The 22,458-nt window shown below is 44.8% G+C and overlaps 2 protein-coding genes across 5 annotated transcripts in view; both read left to right on the top strand.

Moving 5' to 3' along the window:
- The first annotated feature begins 1,327 nt into the window (after positions 1-1,327).
- On the top strand, positions 1,328-15,047 carry ptbp1a (polypyrimidine tract binding protein 1a). Of its 4 annotated transcripts, none has more exons than XM_061795171.1 (16): positions 1,328-1,421; positions 2,302-2,355; positions 2,459-2,489; positions 6,923-6,983; positions 7,165-7,337; positions 7,597-7,743; positions 7,838-8,011; positions 8,107-8,214; positions 8,603-8,783; positions 9,260-9,337; positions 9,419-9,576; positions 10,837-10,870; positions 11,849-11,941; positions 12,128-12,344; positions 12,473-12,550; positions 12,623-15,047. In XM_061795171.1, the coding sequence occupies exons 1-16, from the start codon at positions 1,414-1,416 to the stop codon at positions 12,753-12,755; spliced, it is 1,728 nt and encodes a 575-aa protein (XP_061651155.1). In that variant the 5' UTR covers positions 1,328-1,413; the 3' UTR covers positions 12,756-15,047. The 4 variants fall into 4 exon arrangements, with proteins under 4 accessions (XP_061651155.1, XP_061651156.1, XP_061651159.1 ...); XM_061795172.1 differs by having other exon boundaries at positions 1,389-1,421; positions 2,462-2,489; XM_061795175.1 differs by lacking the exon at positions 1,328-1,421 and adding an exon at positions 1,436-1,994 and having other exon boundaries at positions 2,462-2,489.
- Positions 15,048-15,169: 122 nt separating this feature from the next.
- Positions 15,170-22,458, top strand: part of efna2a (ephrin-A2a) — a 68,132-nt gene continuing 60,843 nt past the window's right edge. The window contains exons 1-2 of the mRNA XM_061795178.1: positions 15,170-21,511; positions 21,593-21,855. Coding sequence (XP_061651162.1) covers positions 21,728-21,855 — 128 coding nt within the window. The 5' untranslated portion in view covers positions 15,170-21,511; positions 21,593-21,727. The remainder of the gene's footprint in view (positions 21,512-21,592; positions 21,856-22,458) is intronic.

Here is a 22,458-nt window from a genome sequence, read left to right as displayed (position 1 = left end):
TTTTATAAAATGATTGAAAGAGATTTCAGAACGTTTTAGTACATTAGAAAAAATAATCTCAAGTGTAACGTATATTTATGACCATCTAAGGCCATGCGCAGAACACCTGAATGGGTTCAACATGTCAAGTCAAGTTTTTGTGTATAGCATATTAGAAATATGTCACTTTGATCCAGTGTTAGTAAAACACTGCTGAAAACCAACACCGTAATAATAACAACATTATGAGTTAGTTAAGAACCCATTTGACGATATCAGCCAAACCACGTCTAGCCAAACTCTGGCCCGCGGGCCACATTCGGCCACAAAGGCTCTAAAATGTCAAATATGCAGTGCTTTTATTTTGAAAGCGGTGCTTTTGTTTTGATGTGCATGAGTCTGGACTGTACAAGCAGCGAGGCAGCGAGCAAGCGCTACAATGTCTGCAGTCTTGCCAACCTGGGACCGTTTAAAACTCATTCACTGCCATTGACAGCTGTTGAATTCAAATATCCATGTTAACATGGAGGCCTGGCACTCAATGAGTTTCTAATCGCTACTTAGCGATTTTTTTCAACCTCTCCTATTTATCTATCTATTTAGGAGTCCCGACTATCCCTGTGAATATTCGCATGTGTCCGGGTCATTTCATTCTCAGGGCATTGAATCGATCGCAACTGTACTGTTGTGTTTGTCCAAGAAGACATTTTGCCTCTCATCCGACTTGTTGCATGAACTGATGAAGCCTGTTCGGACGAAAGGCGAAACATCTTGTAAAACAACCAGAACAGTCCATTTGCGATCAATTCAATGCCTTGAGAGAAAAAAACACTAGGATGGCTAATGTGAGTTGGCAGTAAGGGTGGTGTTCAAAATGTCACTTTATGCACATTGTATACATGATTTATTTTTTTATTATTTTTTTTGGGGGGGGGGTGATTAAATATTGATATCATGTGTAAAATGTGTAAGTATTTATGTAATTTTGATGACTTTTAGACAACCGGAACAGTACAGTTGCGATTGATTCCCTCAAAAGCTTATTAAAACAAGACAGTTTAATGCTTTATATAAATAATTAATATGCTAAACTGTTGAGGTTAGCATGTCAGTGTGGCCCTCGACAGCCGTCCCAGTTTGGAAAATTTATTGAAAATGAATCGAAAAAGCAAGCTGGTGTACCTAATGTTTTGGCCGATGAGTGGAAATTTGCCGCGGCCTTGTGTTTTATCCTCCCGCCCCCCCCCTGCATTAAAATTGATGGCCGTTTTTACCAATGGCAGCCAGGGCAGCCCTTAAGCCCCGCCTCTTGCGGGCTCTCGGAGACGAGCGGACTAATCAGCGCTCGCCTCCGCTTGTTCAGCCATTTTGTAAGAAAATCAAGCAAGTCTGCCGCCCTACCTTCGCCTCAGACCTGCAGTTTTTTCTTGTGCAATGGACGGGTGAGTCGAAAAAGGAGCCACTTTTCCGACGCCGTTTTCACGCGTAAATCCTCGGCGCGCTCACTTCCACGGCCGCCCGGGCGTCCTCCTCGTCGCGTTTTTGCGTTTCGCTCGCGAAAGTTGTCACTTAAAATTACTTTTTTTTTTTTTCTCCCTCCCCCTCCTCCTCCTCGGACGGTCACCCAAACATGCAACAGTTAGCCCGTTAGCCATAGCTGTTAGCCTTTGCTAGCCGTCGTCAAGTTGTTAAAAAAATGTATTTCTTTCATGTAAAAAAGGCTTTCTTTGAATCATGTGAGCGTGTACTACAGTTTGGCAGTAGTTACGTGTTAGGTTATTTTTTATTTTTTTTCTTCTTTCGAGCGAGGTAACTTTGGGCAAGGCAGGTCGAGCTAAAGCAACGTGTCTCATTTCCGCATTCATGTTTTTGTGCGAGGAGTCAGGGCCATGTTGGAAGCAACCGATGTCTTCGCCACCCGACGTTTGGCCTTGATTGAATCACAGACTTTTTTCTTTTTTTTCTTTTCTTTTTTTTAAAACCGCCCGGGGGGGTGGGAGCCATATCAAAGCACAGTAAGGGCACTTTATGGCGTGGCGTTGTTCGTCGAGAGGTGCTTCAAAGCCACCAGATGCATCCTCTGGTTATTTGTATTTAATGTTTTATTTTTCGTTGTTGTTGCTGACCTTTCCTCCCCCTGCTTCTTCCTCCTCCTCCACCTGAATTCGACAGTTGGAATGGTTTCCGTGCCCTGTTGCGTGTTTAGTGGGCACGGAGTGCGCTCACTTAACTACTCTCGGTTGTGTGTTTTCATGAGATGCTCCCATTGTGATCTAAAGCTAAAAGTCTGCTTTTTTTCCTTGTTCCCCTCCAAATTCACAGCCGCCTAGATGCTGACTTGTACCCTCTGGGATCCGGCTACGTCCCTGAAATCGAGTAAGGAAATTAAATTTCTCACCTCCCCATTTAAGAATTTGATATTAGTCTCCATTTTGGGTCAGTTTCCTGCTGATAACACCTGTATTTTGCCTTTCCACAGCAGTGTCCATGACATATCAGTTGGCACGAAGGTAAGCATCAGTTTAGTCTTTGTACCCCTTCCAAACACTCTTGCGTCATCTCCACTTCTCATCAGCTGTGGCTTTTTATACCATAACTGCTTTTGCACATCGGACCTGTAGGTCAGATAATTGCAGGCGGGTAGGAGGGATTTGTTTTATCACCTGTTTGATGAAGTCTTTCTCTCGCTTGTGTAACTATGGAGGGTGCAATATAAATAAAGGATTGATGAACTTATGCGCGGACTGACGGCCCGCAGATATGACGATTGTTTACGTGTACTTTTTTTCGACAGTCGTAAACGTGAAGCGTTGCTGACGCTAGGAAAAGTCTCGTCCCATGTACTCAAGCGTTTCCCCCCTATAATTACAAAAGTGCTGTCTAAAGCCTTTTTGTTGCGGTCGCAGTCGCAAAGGCGACGCCAGTCGTCTTTCATGACGTGTGCGGCAGTTCCCTGTTGACTGCTCAGCTATTTGAAAATGAGGCTTCCTGTTTATCCTGCATGTTCCCGAGGAGCATTTTTGGCTCCCCCCGCCCGCTACTTGAAAGTATTGTCTCAGTTCTACCATTAAAATAACCCCTGAACCATAAATTCTCAATCCTGTTTAATCTCTTACAAGTATAATGTGCATCAAATAAGAATCCTGTCTGTGTTTGGGTGAGCAAATGTGCAAAGAGTACGCTGCAAACTTCAAAGGAACACAATTATTGGTCTTTTCTACACGTCCTTATCTGCCTAGCTGCTTGGTAACAGCATCTGGGGGACAGAAATGTGTAGGTGGGTCGACTCTAGGCAATTTGGCGGCCATTGTTCCGCAGGGCAAAGGTCTGTGTCTTGTTTGAACAAGTCGTCAGGTACAAACCACACCCACTTTCATTCCCGCTGAGCCTGTTTTTCAACATAGCCCAACTGTTGACCGATACTGCGCTTGTGTTTAAAATCTTTAAATGAGATGCCTCGATGTGCGGCGCGTTTAAAAATAAAAAAATAAAATAAAAATTGCGAGTGGATGCTCCGTAACGGCGTCCTGCCTTGCTGGAATCTTGTAATTATTCGTCTGGGGCAGAGAGTCTGGAATTCCGCGGTCGCATTCCAACCCCTCCTCACAAAGCCGCCCGGTGAGACACCCCCCCCCATTCACCGCAGTGGCAGATGAAGAAGAAAAAAAACATCCACATACCTGTGCCTCCCCCTTGTTTTATTATCTTACTCCCAAGTCCAAATGAGTTTTGTTTGTTGCACCAAACAAAAACCAGGCGCACTTTTTACAAAGCAGTCAAAATGCCTTCTAGTCTCTGTTCCGTTTTGAGAGGAAAGCTGCACAACATGTTCAGGAAGTGAGCCAATCTTGCGTCACCATTAACCGAAGGTGCCTAGTAAGCTGTCGACTCAGTCCGATAGAGAATCTCGCCAGCGAGTACATGCTCGTTTAATGCAATTGTGACACGGTCGTCAATGGTCCTTCCAAAATGCACAGAGTTACTTTTTTACACGTTGATATTGTATCTTCCCAGCTCCGTGGCTATAATTAGAATGAGGAAGTAGAGGAGGAGCAGGAGGGAAACTACCATGAAGCATGTAATCATCAAGTCCCACGGAGGGAGTTAACTAGAAGCAAAGAAGCAGGCCTGCTCTTGCTGCTGCTCCTTCCTATTCTCGGTTTTTCTTTTTTCTTTTTTTTTCTGTCACGTGACGATGTGACGTCGTCTGCCCACAACTCGTCAGCCCGGAGCCACGTCCTCCCGTTTCTCATGACCAGGCCACGGTGTTTTGATCCCAGCTATCGTTTACACTGCTTTGAATGGTTAAGCCAAAATAAGAAGTAATAAAGTCTGTTAACCGCCCTTTTCTGTTATCCAGAACAGCAATAATGTTCCTGTGTCAATTTGACCCACTGCATGATTCATTTTCCAAATCGTGTCATAGATGCCAAAAAAAAATCTATTAAAATTTTCTCGTTATTAACCCTGATGTTATGTTTTCAGGCGCCGCAATGATATTTCTAGGTCAACTTGACCTGGGGTTATGTGTAATTATCCAAATGTTGTCAGAAATGGAAAAAAATCTCAATCGAAATTGTTGATGTCATTATTTCCTCCATTAATAAAATTTCGCTCAATATTCAGTGCATTACTCCTAACATATCATGGTTCAAAGCAGATTTCAATTTCATTGTACATGTTGAATACATTTAGGCTAAGCGTAACTTTCATATTGAAACAACTATTTTGTTGCTACTTTAAAATGGTTCAGTTTGTCTCATCTGGTGAAAGGAGCCTTACAATGTGCATTTTATTTGTACACTTAAGCTAAGCACACATTTCTTACCGATAAAAATAACTTTTTCAAAAACTTTAAAATTGGTCAATTTACCGCTGAGCATAAGGGTTAAAATGTTCATTGGTGTTGGGAAGATTGTTTTAAAAACGTCTTGGGCCAAAGAAAACGACAGTTATTCCCCCCCCCCCCCCCACACACACACTTAGTATCCTTTGAGTGTGTTTGTACATTTTTAACAGCAAAAGTCGGGTACACACCATGAAGGTGTACAATTTGATTGTTTGTCCTTTGCGGAGGCATTGAGTGTCGGGAAAACTCCCACCTTATGCAACGCGAAGGCTTGGTCGGGTTCACGAGCCTTAAAAAGAATGTTCGCGAACCTGCGCGACCGGTTGCCTTTTAAAATAACCGCGAGTCCTCTCGAAATCCCAGCAAGTCCTAAGGGGTTCCATATGTTTATGCTCTGCCACGTAACAATGCCCCCAGTCTCATCCGGAACAGGACCTTCATTCATTGTGGGCCCCCGTTGTGGAGCTTAGTCCACTGAGCCACTTCTTGTGACTGCTGTACTTCATTATCGCCAGGCCATGTGAACAACACTGAATGGGGGCGGGGTGGGGATCCCGCGATCCTTCCAGTCCAGATGGCGCCACTGTGTTTCTATTCGTCTTCTACCTGGTTGAGAGCGTTAAGTGGCAGGTTGTGTTTTGCAAAGGTGTAACTATTGACTTTAAAAGGCACAACAGTTGTTGTCGACACTGAGCGAAAGCACTGCGGGGTCAGCAGTCAGCGGTTTACTAAACCTGAATTGGTTAGTTTGTAATTTCAGTATTTGAATGAAAAAAACTTCTTGGCCATTCGTATAAAAAAAGCAAATGAAAAACGGTTTGAACGGCGGTAGCTGAACGTGGCTTGTGCCGCATATGATCACACATTCCTACGGTGCCGTATGTAAACTCGAACCGTCGTACACCGAGTTACGTGAATATATGCGAGGCAAAGGGTACTCGCTGCTGCGCGCTTTCCCGGCTGCGCATATTGTACCAACACATTAAGTCTGTCGTTTAAGCTCCTTCATTCCAGATACGCGCTCTGGGTGGAGCATCCCTAAAATTTGGCCGTTCCCTGTCAAATCTGGCCTACCATGCAATCAACTTAAGCGTGTTTCCACGTGCGCTTCTGAGGGTGTAGTAATTCGAGCCGCCCCAGCAAGGTGAAACGTTATATTGCACTTAAAGTTTGGATTCAGTTTACACCACATGTATTATTAATATTGCATGACTTTCAGAAAGCTGTCAAATGTTTTTAAAGTGCCACGGTCACAGTTTATCCTGTTTTCCACTGCTGTCTCATTCAGTTGGCAAACATCTATATTGACTTTAAAATAACTGATCTTGGGTTTATTTTTTTCTGGTTTAGTGGTGATTATCAACTAGCCAGTTATTTGGTCACTTTAATTGAACACACCTGGGAACATGAATAAGTTGATTATAATAAAAGCACCATCATTTTAATGTGAATTACCAGCCACAAACCAAAATGCTCTTCTACTTGTCTGTGGTTCTGCGTGAATTTGAGAGGACAGCGTGACAACGATGCAAGACGACCGCGCATATCACCCGCGTTTGGACATCCTGGGACTTTCTCCTTCAAAGGTGTAAGGCGTATTTTTAAATTGAGGCGGGTTTATCTTTTTCATGGAGTTTGAAGCAATCACCATTAGGATAAACAAAACTCCCATGTTTTGTTTTTTTTCCCTCCCAGACGTTCGAACTAAATGAGTTCGTGGCAGTCTGCCTTCGTTGTCAGTGAATCAGATCTGAATTATAAGCCCATCTTCATTAAAAACGTATGCACGGTGGTTGTATCAGAAGTGTGTCTTGGAGAATCTGCATAAATGAAAAGGGCTTAATTCCAGGTGGTTTAAAGAAAAGGAAAAAAAGACTGTCCATAGTATCCAATGACAAGCCAAGTCATCACATCGTTACCGGGCGGTATGGGTTTAGTGTTTCTTTTTCTAAAGAGTGTTTTCGAGAGACTACTTAACGTCTACCTTGGCACACAATGGTCGGGTAACTCGAGAGCCGTGCACGCCACCTGCCCTCCCGTGCACTCACTGGTTGCCACATTAAAGTGAGCTTTTTGTTTTGTGTTTTCCTACAGAGAGGATCTGACGAGCTCTTTTCTTCCTGCTTATCCAACGGGCCCTATATCATGAACTCGGGTAGGGTGTTGCCATGGAAGGATTTATTTTTTATTTTTTTATATAATTTGCCTGCTCTCATTTAAGCGCTTGTGTTGTATGTGTTGCCATGGCGACTGATCCATTATTCAGGAAGGCCGAGAGACGCCTTTTCACTCCCCTGATTGTATCTGTCTCTTGTTCCCCCCCCAACCCCTCGCAGCCAATGGCAACGACAGCAAAAAATTCAAGGGTGATGTCCGCAGTCCCGGTGTTCCGTCACGCGTGGTTCACCTACGCAAGCTGCCCTGCGACATAAACGAGGCTGAGGTCATCGGGCTCGGTTTGCCTTTTGGGAAAGTCACCAATCTGCTGATGCTGAAAGGGAAAAACCAGGTACGGACCGAGTGATGGAAAAATGTTTGTTCACCTGTCATATCAGGCTTCGTATTTATGTAATATGATAAACGCTGTCTCCAGTAGGTAAATGGTAAGGAGCACGTTCATCTCTCATGTTTCCGTTTCTAGCAATTTTGTTTGTGATGTTGAGCCTGTTTTTTTTCCCGCCCTATAAACAGTACTTTTTTTTTTGTGTGTGTGTGAGATGCACAGGAGATTGAATTGTTGAATTGTGCTTCTGCGTTGCGCCCTGCAGGCGTTCCTGGAGTTGAACAGTGAAGAGTGTGCCCAGACCATGGTGAGCTACTACTTGTCTGTAACCCCCGTCATCAGGAACCACCCCATTTACATGCAGTACTCCACCCACAAAGAGCTGAAGACGGACAACTCCCCCAACCAAGTGGTGAGGCGCACACTGCTTAATGGTTCTGCTTTAGCCTGAATATTGCATTGACTTAATTGTGCGCTAAGAAACGTCTCGTTTGCCCTGCCACTAGCGCGCCCAGGCCGCTCTGCAGGCGGTCAACGCTCTGCACGGCGGCGGCGGGATCACCGGGATGGCAATCGCGGCGGACGCGAGCAGCCTAGCTGGCGGCGGCGCTCAAAGCCCCGTTCTCAGAGTCATAGTGGAGAACCTGTTCTACCCGGTCACTCTGGACGTACTGCACCAGGTACAAGGATCGCCAGTGTCGCTTTCCCACCTGGCGCCCTGTGTACATTTCTTAAACAGACCTGCTTTTAATATTCTCGCCCTTCTTTCCCGCAGATATTTTCCAAATTCGGCACAGTGCTGAAGATCATCACGTTCACAAAGAACAACCAGTTCCAGGCTCTCATCCAGTATGCAGACGCCATGATGGCCCACAGCGCCAAAGTAAGATTTTGTACAACAAGGTCTCGTTCATCGCCGTTAGATCAGTGATTCTCCACCACTTTTCTGGGAGAGAAATCACCCAATTTGACTTAATTGGTCTAAAAATGATTATTTATTGGGCATCTATGCCAGCGATGTATAGTGACTGGCAGAAGAAATGCTCCTCCACTAGATGGCAGAAGATACATAAAGAACGTGTATCCAAGTGTTGCCGTTCATACAAAAGGAGGAGTCGGGGTGTGAAGTGTACACTAAATAAATTAAGATGGGATTGTTATTTTAGTGCAAAATGTAAAATATTTAAACTCACTCAGTCAAATGCCTGGAAAGTAAGAAAAAAAACAGGACGCATGGCATTATAATTATATTGAACTCTTTTATGGCTCAGTGTCTGGACGGGCAGAACATCTACAACGCCTGCTGCACCCTTCGAATCAGCTTCTCCAAGCTCACCAACCTGAACGTCAAGTACAACAACGACAAGAGCAGAGACTACACTCGGCTGGATCTGCCCACCGCTGACGCTCAGCCCACCTTGGACCACCAGGCCATGGCGACTGCCGCGTTTGGTGAGATGAGAAGAAAATGTTTGGATGCAAGTATGGAAAAGTATTTTCTTTTTAAATACCTTTCCAAGTACAGGGATAGAGGAAGTCTACACACCCCTGTTCAAATGTCAGGTTTTGGGGATAAAATAACGAGACCAAGATAATTTCAAAACCTTTTCAAATCAATTAGAATTTTTAAACATATTTTTGAGGGGGGAAATAAGACTTGTGGTTGCACCAGTAAATAACCAATCGCATTCAGACTCTCGTTAAATGGGAGTCAACACACACCTGCGACCGCCTCTGAACCCCAACTCAAGTTCAGATGTTCTAGTAGGCTTTTCCTGACACATACTGCACCAGGTACATGGATCGTTTTACAGAGTATAACATTTTGAAATTTCAAATGTGTAGGAACCCTGTAAGATGTATTTAAAACCATATTGGTTGACATAAATGTAGAACAAAAATTGTTTCCCCGCCCCCTTTTTTAACAGCTGCTCCAGGTATAATATCCGCCTCTCCGTACGGAGGCGCTCATGCATTCTCACCAACCTTTGCCTTCCAGCAAGCAGGTCAGTGCAGAGTCTCTTCACTCGAGGTAAAATGTCTTCTCTTTAGCAAAGTTACAAATCTTAACGTTTGTTCCTCCTTAGGTCTTGCGATGCCCGGCATCCCCAGCGCCTTGGCGTCTCTGGGCGTCGGGCATGGCAGCATGGCGGCGGCAGCCGCCGCCGCCAGTCGCCTCAGCCTGGCCGGGCTCGCTGCCGCCGGCGGACACAACGTCCTGTTGGTCAGCAATCTGAACCCGGAGGTCAGTACACACAAGGCTTTGTGACGGGGCGTGGGAAGCTGTGAAGCGTTAGATCACAGGCTGCTCGCTGTCGCCCCCTACATGGACGTGGTCAGACTAGCTGGAGAGCAGCCTTCACTTTTTGGAGATCATTTAAAAAAACAAAAATTCAAAAATGGCCATTTTAGTTGAAAGCAATTCTCTTTCAGGTCTTCTTGTTTGTTTGACCAAGCCTGCTGCATTTCTGACCTGCTACTTTGCTCACTGAATTTTAAGTTTATTCAATTACACTAACTTCTTGTTTTGTTAAAGGAAAAAAAAACAACATTCCATATCTTCGTTTTTTGTATAAATCATTCTTGAGTTGTTTGGAGAGACAATATTACTTTTTACTACTTAAATATAATTTTTTAGGTCTCTTTGTCACATGTATATCGTTCGTAATTAGTTCATTGCATTGAGGTGAAAAAAGATAAAAACATGATTTGATATTTTTAGATATGTTTACACAGCTAAATACACAATGTAATTCAGTCATCTCTAGGTGTAGTGTTATTTAAAAGTACATATTGTCTCTGCCTTTTTCTGTATTTCATTGTTAATCTTTTTTTCTCTTCTTTTTCTCCTAGTGTTCCCCATAGTGACAGTGCATTTTAATTTAGCCAGTTCTACTGTCTGAAGCACTACATTTCTTTGTGTATACTGACCTTGTTTTTTTTTTTTACTTCTTTTCTCTCTCTTCTCTCTACCTCCCCCACCTTTTTTTGTTTTAAACCCCCGCCCAAACCCGCCCCACCTGTACTCTTGCCAACTCACTGCACGCCCCATGACCAATTATTCCCACTGTCCTCCCCTGTTTTTCTTCCCCTCTGGCTCTCCCTGGCCTACCCCATTAAAATTGGATGCCACCCACCAAATAACACATCATTGGCTCTCCAATCAATTCCCCCCCCCCGCCCCCCCCCACCACCACCACCACCACCAACTTATTTTTTTGCCCATAATGTCCACATTCCCTCCTCCTCATCACCACATCAACTCCCCCTCCTGCTCCTGTTCTCCTCCTTGTCCTCTCTCCATTCTCTCCTTCCACCATGGTACTGTGGCCTTCCTGTGGACCTCGCTGCCTGTGGCCTGCGGACATGTCCCGACTCCACTCCACTGTCCTCCACTCCTCGCCTCTTTTCCCCTGTACCCTTTTCCCTGACCCAACCCCCCCCCCCCCTCCCCAAACCCTCTCCCACCCTATTGGCCCTGCTGCTCCCCCTGCTGTCTCTAAAGAGCGTTACGCCACACTGCCTCTTTATTCTTTTCGGTACGTTATCATCCTTTCATCTCCTTTTTTATTACTACTGTTACCTGGCAAGGTGGGCATGTCTCGTCTCATTATTTTGGCTTTTTTTTAGTTTGATTTTTTTTTTTTAAATAGTTTTTTTAAATCACTGATGGCTTCTCATCAGCCAAGGGAGGGGGGCGGGTTTGTGTGTCTTTTTGGGTGGGTTATTTGTGTGTGTGTGAGAGAGATCTGGTTTGGTCGACGTGGGTTTTGAGAGACAAGGAGGCTGAGAGTGCCACTCAGACCTGCAGCATTTCATTTTTTTGAGCACCTGTTTTGCTTTATAACACATTCTTACTTATCTCCAAAAGAGCAGCCCCCTCAGTGGTAATGTGTGTGGTGGCTTCTCTAAAGACAAGCTGATGCTGTTATTGGCTTCTACATTTTTGCGATTTCAAGCAAGTTTTTTTTTTTTTTATTATTCCATAGCAGAAAAAAAATCAAATGCTGCAGCTTTAAAAAAAAAAAAGATATATATATATATATCAACAAATTGTGGTGTGAGAGACCCCTGGGATGATTTCCTCTAGTTCTTTTAGTGTTGGTTTATGCATGTAGTTTTACTCCTGCATGTTTTTAAAAAAATATATATATTTTTCTAGATTCCCAGTTTGACTCAAGAAACAACATCACGCTAAAGCAAACCCCTTAAACTTACTACTTTTATTTCCTTTTTCCCCTTTAAATCTGCCCCCTCAAAGCATAACTTTTAAAAATTTTATTTTTTTATTCCACAACTGTCCTTTCTTAACCAAAGGCTCCATATTTTGGGTTAGTCTGATTCCACACTGGCTCGAATTTAGCTTGGCCTCAATCAGCCCAGGTTCATTCATTGGCTAGAAGATTCCATAGTATTTTTTTCAACTCGTGTTGGCTGATGTGATTGTCTGTGTGTGCCACTTGTTGACAACGACACCGTCTTGCAACCCCGTATGACACGGTGCTCCTCTCCCCCAGGTGTGTATGGCGACGTGATGAGAGTCAAGATCCTGTTCAATAAGAAAGAGAATGCTCTGATCCAGATGGCCGATGGCACCCAGGCTCAGCTAGGTAACACTGGCACTATTTGCCTTTTTTGATGATGTACGGTTTCGCTGTTTATAACAGTATACTTATATTCATCTCATCAGTTGTGGTACGCCTGAGTCCGTACGACACAAGTGTTCTATTTCTGCGGAAAGATATTGGCTGTAGATTTGCTGAACTGATGTTAGTTAACGTGCTTTGTTGCCTTAGCCATTAGCCACCTGAACGGCCAGCGGCTGCATGGCAGGGCCATCCGCGTGACTGTGTCCAAGCACACCACGGTCCAGTTGCCGCGAGAAGGCCAGGAGGACCAGGGCCTGACCAAGGACTACAGCAACTCGCCGCTGCATCGCTTCAAAAAGCCTGGGTCCAAGAACTACTCCAACATCTTTCCACCTTCCGCCACGCTCCATCTGTCCAACATACCGTGAGTTTTGAAATTTTAAATTTAATTATTTTTTTAAAAATAGTTTTTAGATTACAATAAAAGGGGACTGACAATACTATATTGTATATAAAGAAATGGAAGCTTGCAACTCTGCATCTGTATTTCAGGCCTGCTGTGGTGGAAGAAGACCTCAAGAGGCTTTTTGCCAGCTCAGGAGCCACAGTCAAAGCCTTCAAGTTCTTTCAGTAAGTCCACCATGTGGACACGCGCCTCATTTAACGTGAGCTATTAAGCTAATTTCTTCGTCTCTTGAACAGAAACGATCGCAAGATGGCCTTGATCCAGATGGGCTCGGTCGAGGAGGCCATCGAGTGCCTGATTGAGTTCCACAACCACGACCTGGGAGAGAACCACCACCTCAGAGTGTCCTTCTCCAAATCCACCATCTGAGTGCCTTCAGCTCCCCTCCCGAAGCTTATTTACCGTCTAGATTGCGCCCTATTCTTCGGGTCGCTCTCGGTGGAAATTACAGGTTTCACAGCTGTTTCTTTGCAGAAAGTGTCTCCCCTTAAATGTTAGGTTTGGGTATCAAAACAGATTTTCTTCTTTCTTTTTTATGATCCCCTTTTATATGTAAGAAAAATGACGTGACGCCGGGTATGTTAATCTGAGAAACACCTATTTGGTTTATTTTTGTCTGAAAAAATGGTGCTCGGGTCTCAAAATGGAAGGTTAGTGATTTAGGCAAAGCTTCCTTCTATATGCATGTTTTAAGCCTTTTACTTTTAAAGAGCCCAGTGTAATAACGAAGCGATACGTTGATGGTAGAAGCACAAGCAATTGGGAATGAAAAGCAGGTCAGCCCACATCTCATATCAGCTCTTTTGGTACCTAAACCTAAAAACTAGCTACGGTCTGCAGTGAAACGGCAACAAAGACACATTGGAGCTTAAAGTCGAGGCAGCTGATGACTGTCACTTCAAGACCAAATTGCTTAAAATGGCCACCGCCATCTGTAGCAGACACACTTCAAGCATTCCTTTAGCGACGTGTGCCTCCCCCGCACACGCACTCGTTCGGCCATTCGGAAACTGAGGCAAACTCCCAGATCACAGAACAACTTCTTTTTTGTCTTCTATTGTTTGCTTCAAGGGATCTGCACCACTATCCGTAGTACGCCATCCGTTCATCTTTATCGACTTGACAGTCTTTTGTGCCTTACTACCCCCCCCAAACCTTTCCCAGCCGCCCGCCTTAAGCGTAACTCTGGCTTCAGGGGAAATCGCGGCTCGTTCTATTAAAAAAAAAAAAACACAAGTGTTTACCTTCTAAAGATTTGTGTGCATATATCCCTATATATGTAGAAACAGAATGTAAGTCAAGATAGGCGATGCTAGGCCGTGTAGCGCTCTTAGGTGTTGTCGCAGGCTCATTTAACCTTACATTCATTTAAGTGGACACCTATACATATATACGTTTCTATATTTCATTTTTTTTTTTTTTTTTTTTTTTTTATGTTTAGCATTTAGGTCTTGTAACTGATGGTGTAGTGGCCAGGTTGCAGTGTTCTAACACACTCCCTTGAGGCCCACACACTTCCTGGTCCAGACCTTTTTCTCTTCTTTTTTTTATTGCCTTAGTTTACTTCTTTCTCGTCGTCAGGTGTGTTTTTATTTTTTTGCAATTGTTGGTGGTAGTTTCCACCCCCCCTCCCCACGCACCTGACTGCTAACATTCAGTTTGACCACCAAACTCAGGTAATGGTACCTGTGAGAGGACAGCGGCGAGGTGTCGTTTTTTTCCCCCCCGTTACCCTTTGGCGACTTGCCACAGTCAGGTTCTTTAGTGCACTTTGTTTTTTTTATACACCCCATCGCACGCAATCCAAAAGTCTTAAAACGTCGTCACATTCCCACAGTGCCTCCAACACTGGTTCTCCACAAGCCTTTGACCACTGTATAGTCCCGAACCAGATGCGTGCACACATTCACTTGTTTTTTTTGTTTTTTTTCTGCGTACGTGTGTCGTCGTCTCTATTTTTGTACAAGATTATGCATGGTTTAACAAATGTAGCTACAGACGGTTGTTCTTGTTGTTGAGGACCAAAGTACCTTCTACACCCTGCAGTTTTGTAGTATTGTTTTCCGCTAGTCCACGCAATTGAGTTTCCTCCCCCCTTCTATTCCGCACGTTAGTATTTCTCTTCGATGCACGTTAGATTTTCCCTTCTGTTCCACACACGAGTTAGTTTTCTCTTCTATTCCACGCATATTAGATTGTTTTCCCTTCTATTCCACACGTTGTCTCCCGCCCCCCCACCTTCTATTCCACGCAAACCGAAGGCCTCAGTTGCCTTTCTTCGGATATACCTTAGATGCACAACTTGAGTAGAAAATTGATACTGTATCTGGTGCACTTGCATTCCCCTCCCCGACGTTGCAAAGCGAGATGGCTTTAGACTGGTGTCGATGATCGCACCATTGGGTTTTCTTGTTTGCGTTAAAAGCTTTTACGTTTCTCCTTTTTATACGTGGTGTGGGGGTTGTTGTATGACGCAGGGCTGACGGTTGTATATATTCATGTTTTTGTACCACGCAATCGCCTGGATTTATGTTTCAAAACATGTATATTTTGATAAGACCAGTACAAGACCTATTAAACAAAAAAAAAGGCTACCCCTTCATCCGGGAGCTTTAAAAACAACTGTTTGTAACAAAGACATTAAAACTGGTATGAACACAAGTGTGTGTGTATATGCCCCCCCCCCCCCGCTCCCCTGCCACCATCTTGTTCTCGACTCTTTACATCTTCTGTGGCCTTCAATAAATCTTTACTTAGTTCCTTCTTTCATCTGGCCTCATTTGGTTTCTGTCTTCACTTCTTTCCTGTGGAGCTGATGCCTGGTTAACATCTTGTAACATTTTCCGCCATCACGTTTTATACTTTTTCTTTTTTTTTTTTTTAAGTCTTGCTGCATTTCCACTTTTTTTTTTTTTTTTAAGTCTTGCTGCATTTCCAACTTATCTTTTTACACACAGCCTGTGTGGGTTAACCTGACCGTCCTAAAAGGTCTGAGGAGACTGCGCGGTCAGGGCCTTTTCTGTGGCTACCTCCGTTATGAATTTTATTTATTCCCAAATCTATTCCATTTCGTAGTGTTTCTCTTGCCTTGTTTTGCTTTCAGTGCGTGTATGCCCCCCCCCCCCTCCTCAGATTTCATCCTCTGCTGCCGTGTGATATCAATCTGATCTGCCCAGGTCCTTCAGCATCAATACTACAGACTGATGTTACTTAAACTGTATAAGCAACACAGCAGTGCCTTAATTTGTTCTGTGATTGTGCCTGTAACTCCAAACACTTCCAATTCATTGTGCTGTTCCTTCTGCTGTGCCTGCCCTGGCCACCAGGGGGCTGTACGATACAGAAAATAGGCCTGAGTATTGGTTGTTTTGTATACGCGTTCCCCGCAGCTTTTCAAAATTTTCTTGCTTCAAGGTGACTTGCGTTGCAATCAGTTAGCCTGTCAATGGTCTATTCGATTATCTGTTAGCATTAAGGTAATGGGGGTGCTCCTCAGGCAAAGTTTAGTAGCTATAAAATGTTTTTTTTTTTTTTTTTGACAGTAAACTTCCAACTGAATGACAGTAAATACCTTGAAGACCCTTGTGAAGAATTGTTTGACTCACAAGTTGTGCTTATTGGGAAGTACACGGCACCACTGTATGACCGTTTCTTTAAGCAGTCAGTTTTCAGAGGTGGATTTGAGTCCCCGCTGAAGGCCCAGGTTCCACATGCACAGCCTGCAGGTGTTCTCAGGCTCTAAAGTTTTGCTTGTCCTTGAACTGCATTCCTCTTGTTGTCCACCAGGGGGAGGTTTTGCTCTCTCTTGGCCTTACAGGGCTGACTTTACCTGCCAACTCTCACAATGTCAAGAGTATGACACTTAAAATCTTAAGAGGCTCCTCCTGGTTTTGTGGCGTTAGGCCCTTCTCCCTTCGTTTTTGTTCCAACTCCCTGACAGCGCGTTGACGGGGATTAACCTCGGCTCTTCGCCGTCTTCGGAGATGAGGACAAACGTGAACTGGAGAACGTGACGCGACGAGCCGGGAAATTTTTTAACTGCCTGTCTTGCATGAGAATGCATCCAGAGTGTCCCCATTGGAGAATTATAAGATTGGGGCGCACATCCAACTCCTTATTTTTCCTTAGTGGTCTTCGGGCTGAGCTGGAGACTAGCCCGGCCACATGTAGACAACCATTCACAACTATAGGCAATTTGGAGCGCTGGTCCAGAAACTACGGTCGACGTATCAGCGAAACAAATGACCATAAATCGTAGTTTCATTTGACCAAGTGCATACCTACGCTGGTTGAATGTCTACATGCCTCTCTTTACAAGTTTTTTTGATGTAAAAAACCATGATACAGTTCCAAACGTTTTCCACTATTGTCACCTAAAAGCTTTACAAAATGTTGGCAAAAGAGTGTACACCCTCATTACTGGGATGGTAGCCATGTTCAGGATTGACCAATTCCATCAATTCAAATTCGTTATGTTAAAAGGGAATCAGCATGCGCAAGTGCCTCTGATAACCCCAAGTGAAGTCCAGGTGTCTGATAAGGATTCACCTGACATCTTGCACCACAGGCCATGGTCTGCGGGGAGCTTCCGCAACATCAGACGGGCCACATTTTCAAAGGTTAGCGGTCAGGATAAAGGCTACAAAAGAATTTCTAAGGCATGCAATAAACCATGGAGGACAGCGATGACAGTCATCGAGTGGAGAAACTGCGGCACAATGACGTGACCAAGAACTGGACGTCCCTCCAAAATATATGAAAATAGAAGAAAACTGGTCAGGGAGTCTCACAGCAGCATCAAAAGTAGCTGCAGTCATTTCTGGCAAGTATTGACTGAGATCATGAGAGAACAATTTCCCGTTTTCATATGACGACTGTGGCGTACAGTTTTAAGACAAAGAGAAGAGATCCAACATTTTGCAAAAGTATTTGAAATCTCCCAAATGCATGTCGGAAAATGTGTTATGGTCTAGTGAAACCCAGGTTGCCTGCCCCCCCCCCCCCCCCCCCCAAAAAAAATATTCTTAATTCCTATTCCCATTTAGGAGTACAGTTGATCCCTGCTGTTTGTAACGGGCCTCAGAAGAGTGAATGTCCACCTCTAGCAAGGGTCACCCACAAAAGTCATGATAATTGCTTATGTCGTTTAAACAATGAACATAGCACAAACTGAGATGGGCTCATAGCGTTTCAAACACGTACAAACAATATTTCGCCATGAAAAAAAAAAAAGGCAAATTGGCGGGCTTCTCCGCCAATAACGGACTGATAGCTTCCCCCCTCCCCCAAAATGTGTGAAGCTCTTATTTAGAGTTGAAGTTTCTAATAAGGGCTGAACATAACATGAAAACTCAAACAGCGCGAATGAACCCTGAACCTCAGAAGTGCTAAGCACTAGCACACGATGCTACCCAAGACCAGCCCTTTGCCATTTTCCCCCCCGTCCTCCTCTGACGCTTGCTTACATGCGGTGTCTTAGCATTTGGTTTTTCACCAGCAGTCCTTTCCAAGCAGCACAATCCTCCGTGGAATAAATTGAAATGCAAAGAGATTGCATAATTGGGCTGAAGGAAAATGTCAAAGCCACATCATCCAAACATAGCTTTGCTTTTTGAACTAAAATCTCATTCCCCCAAAATTGCAAGTGCACAAAATACACAACTTGGTATCATTTTATCTTCAATTGGGTTGTGCAAACATTGAACTTTTCTTGAGGTACCTCAAAGCACAAAATAAGGGAGACGACGTCGCTGGGCATTCCCGATCGGGTGCGTTTGAAATCCAAAGCATGTGGGTGCTTTTCACATCTGGCACCACTTATTGACATCAACGCGGCGCTCTCTAATCAAGCAAATACTGGCAAACGCAAGCGGCCACACATGCTCGAGCTGGCTTGCTTCGCTCGGGCCCCATTTTAAATGGCAACCGCCCCGTTTTTTTGAATTTGTAACTTGATGAATCGCAGGAAGAAGGGGGAGCCTGGCGGCTGTGTCGCACGTAGTCAAACGGATGCTTTGTTATTACCAGGTAGTAGCGCAGACTTAGACACGCTACATGCTCGCACCTGGTTGAAGTGACTGCTAGGTTGCTAGCTACCGCTGCGTTTAGATTCATACCTGCTCGTAGATAGGCATACCCGGTTTTGTCCGTGGAAAACACGTATTTTCCAACGCTACCGGTTACTCGTACGTCTAGATTTAGAACTACTACCTGTTAGTCAATGGCCGTACTTGTTCCCCCCCCCCCCCCCCCCCCTTGGTACTTCCACTGCGCCAGTGGAAGACAGTACTTTGTATTCCACCAGGGATGTTTTTTTTTTTTTTAAAGGAGACAGTCGCTCTGCGGCCCACAGTTAAACCAGTCATCCCGCCACATCTGAATCCCCCCCAAATACCGTTAAGGCTGCACAGCTTATGTGATTTAGACTCAATGTCAGCGTGACAGCAGAGGAGCAAACTTGTCTTTTTTTGCTTCACGGTGGCTGCATGGCACCACTTAATGCAGGGGCCGACCGCGGGCTTTATGCACACTGGAGTTATTGAATCTGTGCATTTCTGCCAGTCGAGAGCGTCAGGACATTTAAGCCAACTTTTGTGTCGGATGGCGAAACACTTTCAAACTTTGCTCCCATGCTCTGCACACGTGCAAAGAAATAAAAAATGAAGATGTTTCACAAGCTCGCCCTCCGTCAAGTTGGTATACGTGATTCAAATTTGGTAGCAATAGGACAAAATCTGTATGACAAATTCACTTTTGAAGAACTCCGGGAAACGGCAAAAAGGGTCCCTAAAAGGGCCACGTCAAACCAAAATGGCAGACATCCCGTTTCTTTATAGGCATGACATCTCGAGGCTTTTTGCGGGCCTGCTCGTGCTCGGCGTGATTACTAAATGTCATGTTGCTAAGTGAGTTAAGGGGCGGAATTTAAAAAAAACAAAAAGGCTTTATACGTTGGACCCCCGGAAATCAAAATGACCCTCTAATGGCTGCTCTTAACCGAAATTGTTTTTTCAAGCACGGCTTCTTGAGACTTTTTTTGTGTGTGTGTGGTTCTACTCATAGACAAACCCACTTGTCCTTGAGGACTGAAATGGCCCCTCTTGTTTTGCCCACCTCTTTCCTTACAACCCCCCCCCCCCCCCCAAAAAAAAAAAAAGCAGAGCAGCCAACCAGGAGACTGTCCACCTGTTTACATATGCAGGCCTCTCAGACAGATGTTGAATAATTCATCCCCGCGGGCGGACGACATGCGGCTGTATTTGGGTTACGCTTCGGCTATGTGTGTGCGCCTTTATCCGAAAAAGCTTAGGCTACTTGAAGAAGTAGGGCACAAAGTCGCACAAATACCCAACGTCATTTTGCTTTTTCGTCATCTTGTCAGCAGGGGAGTTCTCCATATCGCTAAGTATCAATCCAGAATTGGAGGACATTTTTTCTTTTTCTTTTCTTTTTTTTTTTTGTCCCCCGCCTCCAAGAAATTTCAAATAATCCACGCACAAGATAGAGAAACGTATATATTGGGTACAATATAATTGTCCTGAGACAAAATGTAATTTTAGCTGTCGTACAAGTTATTAGTTTTTTGCATGATTTTGTTTGTTTGTTACAGGCAGTACTTGTTTTCATCGCAGACATAGTAGTAAATAGTAGTAATTATGCTGTGAAGTTGTCTCTCAAAAAAAGTGAGCTGAACATGCCTCAGCGGGAATGGCGTCGTCGATGTAATTGCTCAGCTTTGTTTCATTTGCAACCTTCCATTACTTTAATTGGAGTATTACTAGCATATTATTGTTCCAATAAAATGTAACGGTTCATTTCGAAAAGGCTTTTTCCAGCAATATTTTTGAAATCTTCCAGGTTTGTGAGTACCTGCAAGAGGGTTGTGCCAAACACAGTCAAATCTATGCTATGACAAATTTCTCATTAATAGTTGTACCAGTGATGGTTTAGCCGAACGGATCAAATGATATGATGGTTACCCGTTTTTTTCTTGAAACCATATCAATAATTATCAAGTGAAGGGTCTAATTTCCCAAAAATGTCGGTGACTGAAATGTCCTCCAACTGTGGAATGAGCCATAAAAGTGATGGAGAGCTTTTAGCGGGGCCGTATATCAGCGCACTGGCGACGAGGTGTTTTGGCTCTCAGTGTCTGCTTTTCTGCTTTTACGGCAGCCCACATTTTTACACCCGGTTGCGTTGCGCCGCCCTTTTTGGGCCCCCCGAGTTGGACACCAAGGGCCGCGCTCCATCCATGCGTCAGGCGCCACCGCTCTCCCTCGCCATCCATCTTCGCCTCAGCGTTTAAACGGGCTGAACTTTACGGGGAGCTTTAAGTGCGTCTTAAAAAAAAAAAAACATCTTCGGCGATGGGGAGTGGCGCCGGAGCGCAAGACGGCTGAATGTCGACACGACATTGAGTACACCTCCGTTGAACTTCAGAAGCACAATGCCAGTGTTGTTGTTGTAGAGTGTAATTTTTTTTTTTTGGGGGGGGGGGGCAGGCCGGAAGCCATTCATTTCAATGAGTCACATATGGATGCGGTTTGCCTCGGGCCCCCAAATGAGCTCCGCCCCTTTTCCCTTTCCAATTGCGCAATTCGGTCCATTTCCGGTTCTGTGGTAACCATCGCGGCTGTACCTAATCAAGTGCCCCTGCGTTGCAGTGCAGGCAGTCAGCCGTGAGGGGGCGTGGCGCTCAGGCGCCCTCCTCTCTCGCGGCACGCGGCGGGTGGGGAGGTGGGCGTGGATGTGTTGCCGGAGGAAGAGAGCCTCGCACACGCACGCACGCGCGCGCGCGGAGCAGGAGAAGTGCGGAAGGCTGCGCGGCGCGGGGAGCGTGATCGGACGTCGTGGATTGTACGTGCGTGGGCAGGATGCTTGGAGTTTGGACGCACATTCGGTGGATGTATCGGAGCATGCTTTTCCCAGCGTGCACCTGAACGCATCGCCGTCGCCGCTCTTGTGGAGATTGAAGAAAGAAAGAAGGAAAGAAAGGAAGGAAGGGGACGACAACAACAACAACAAAAGCATCACTCTTCTTTTTGACGCGTGATGCTGAGAGACAAGTTTGGCAGGGACGTAGACGAAGCCCCCCCTCAGCAACAGCAGCACGAGACCCCCGTGTGAGTACCCCATGAGCAGCGCGCACTTCTTCCTCCTCTTCTTCTCCCACTTTTTTTTTTGTGCCCCCCCCCCCCCCCCAGCGAGACCGTCTCAACTTTCCAGGATGACTTGAAGAGTCGTCGCTGAGGGAGCATCCGAGGAGCCGCCAAGACGACAAGAGAGAAGAAGAAGAAGCCCTTAAAAAAAAAAAAAAGCTGCAGAAGAAGAAGAAGGTGATGGCAATCAAGCGCAGCGGAGCCATGGAGGTGCTGATCCTGAGCGCGCTCTCCTGGATGTGCGTGCGGGCCGAGGAGAAGATCATCTTTGACAGGCACTCGGTCTACTGGAACAGCTCCAACCCCAAGTGAGTCCACCGCCGGCAGCGTGTGCGCATGCGCGGGCTTCATTAACGCTCATCAAGGTGAGCCCCAACTCGGAATTTCACTTGTTGTGCGCTCGGAAGTTGTTGCTTCTCGTAACGATCAAGACAAAACAAACAAATCCAAATATTGGGAGGATTCCCTTCGCATTTTTACATGATTTTACTATTGTAAGTACAAAAAATGAAAATTGAAAAACGGACACTTTCCCCCCAATGGAAGCTGTCTTAAAATGCACTATGAAGTTGACAAATTAACACTAATTAGAACACTTAATTTCTTACACCTCGGGGGCAATTATGCGGACCGCGGTTCATGATTTTCTCTGTCCATGTTGTAAATTTTCTTCATTTCAAACTCGTCTTCCAACATTACCCTAAAATATTTGGCTCACAGATGATTGGACAAAATGCTTCGGAAGTGCATGTGTTTATCGCCTAAGCAAATCGTATTAATTTCAATCGTTAATAACAAGCCCTCTGTCATTTATTTTAAATTTTTTTTGGGTTCAGCAGAGCAAAAACATACAAATCCCAAGAAAACTCTCTGTGACTTCCGCTAACAACCCGGACTAAACTCAGCTCCTC

This window comes from Phyllopteryx taeniolatus, chromosome 13, assembly GCF_024500385.1.
Source record: "Phyllopteryx taeniolatus isolate TA_2022b chromosome 13, UOR_Ptae_1.2, whole genome shotgun sequence".
NCBI classification, from domain to species: domain Eukaryota; kingdom Metazoa; phylum Chordata; class Actinopteri; order Syngnathiformes; family Syngnathidae; genus Phyllopteryx; species Phyllopteryx taeniolatus.
This window is presented reverse-complemented; position numbering and strand designations above follow the sequence as displayed.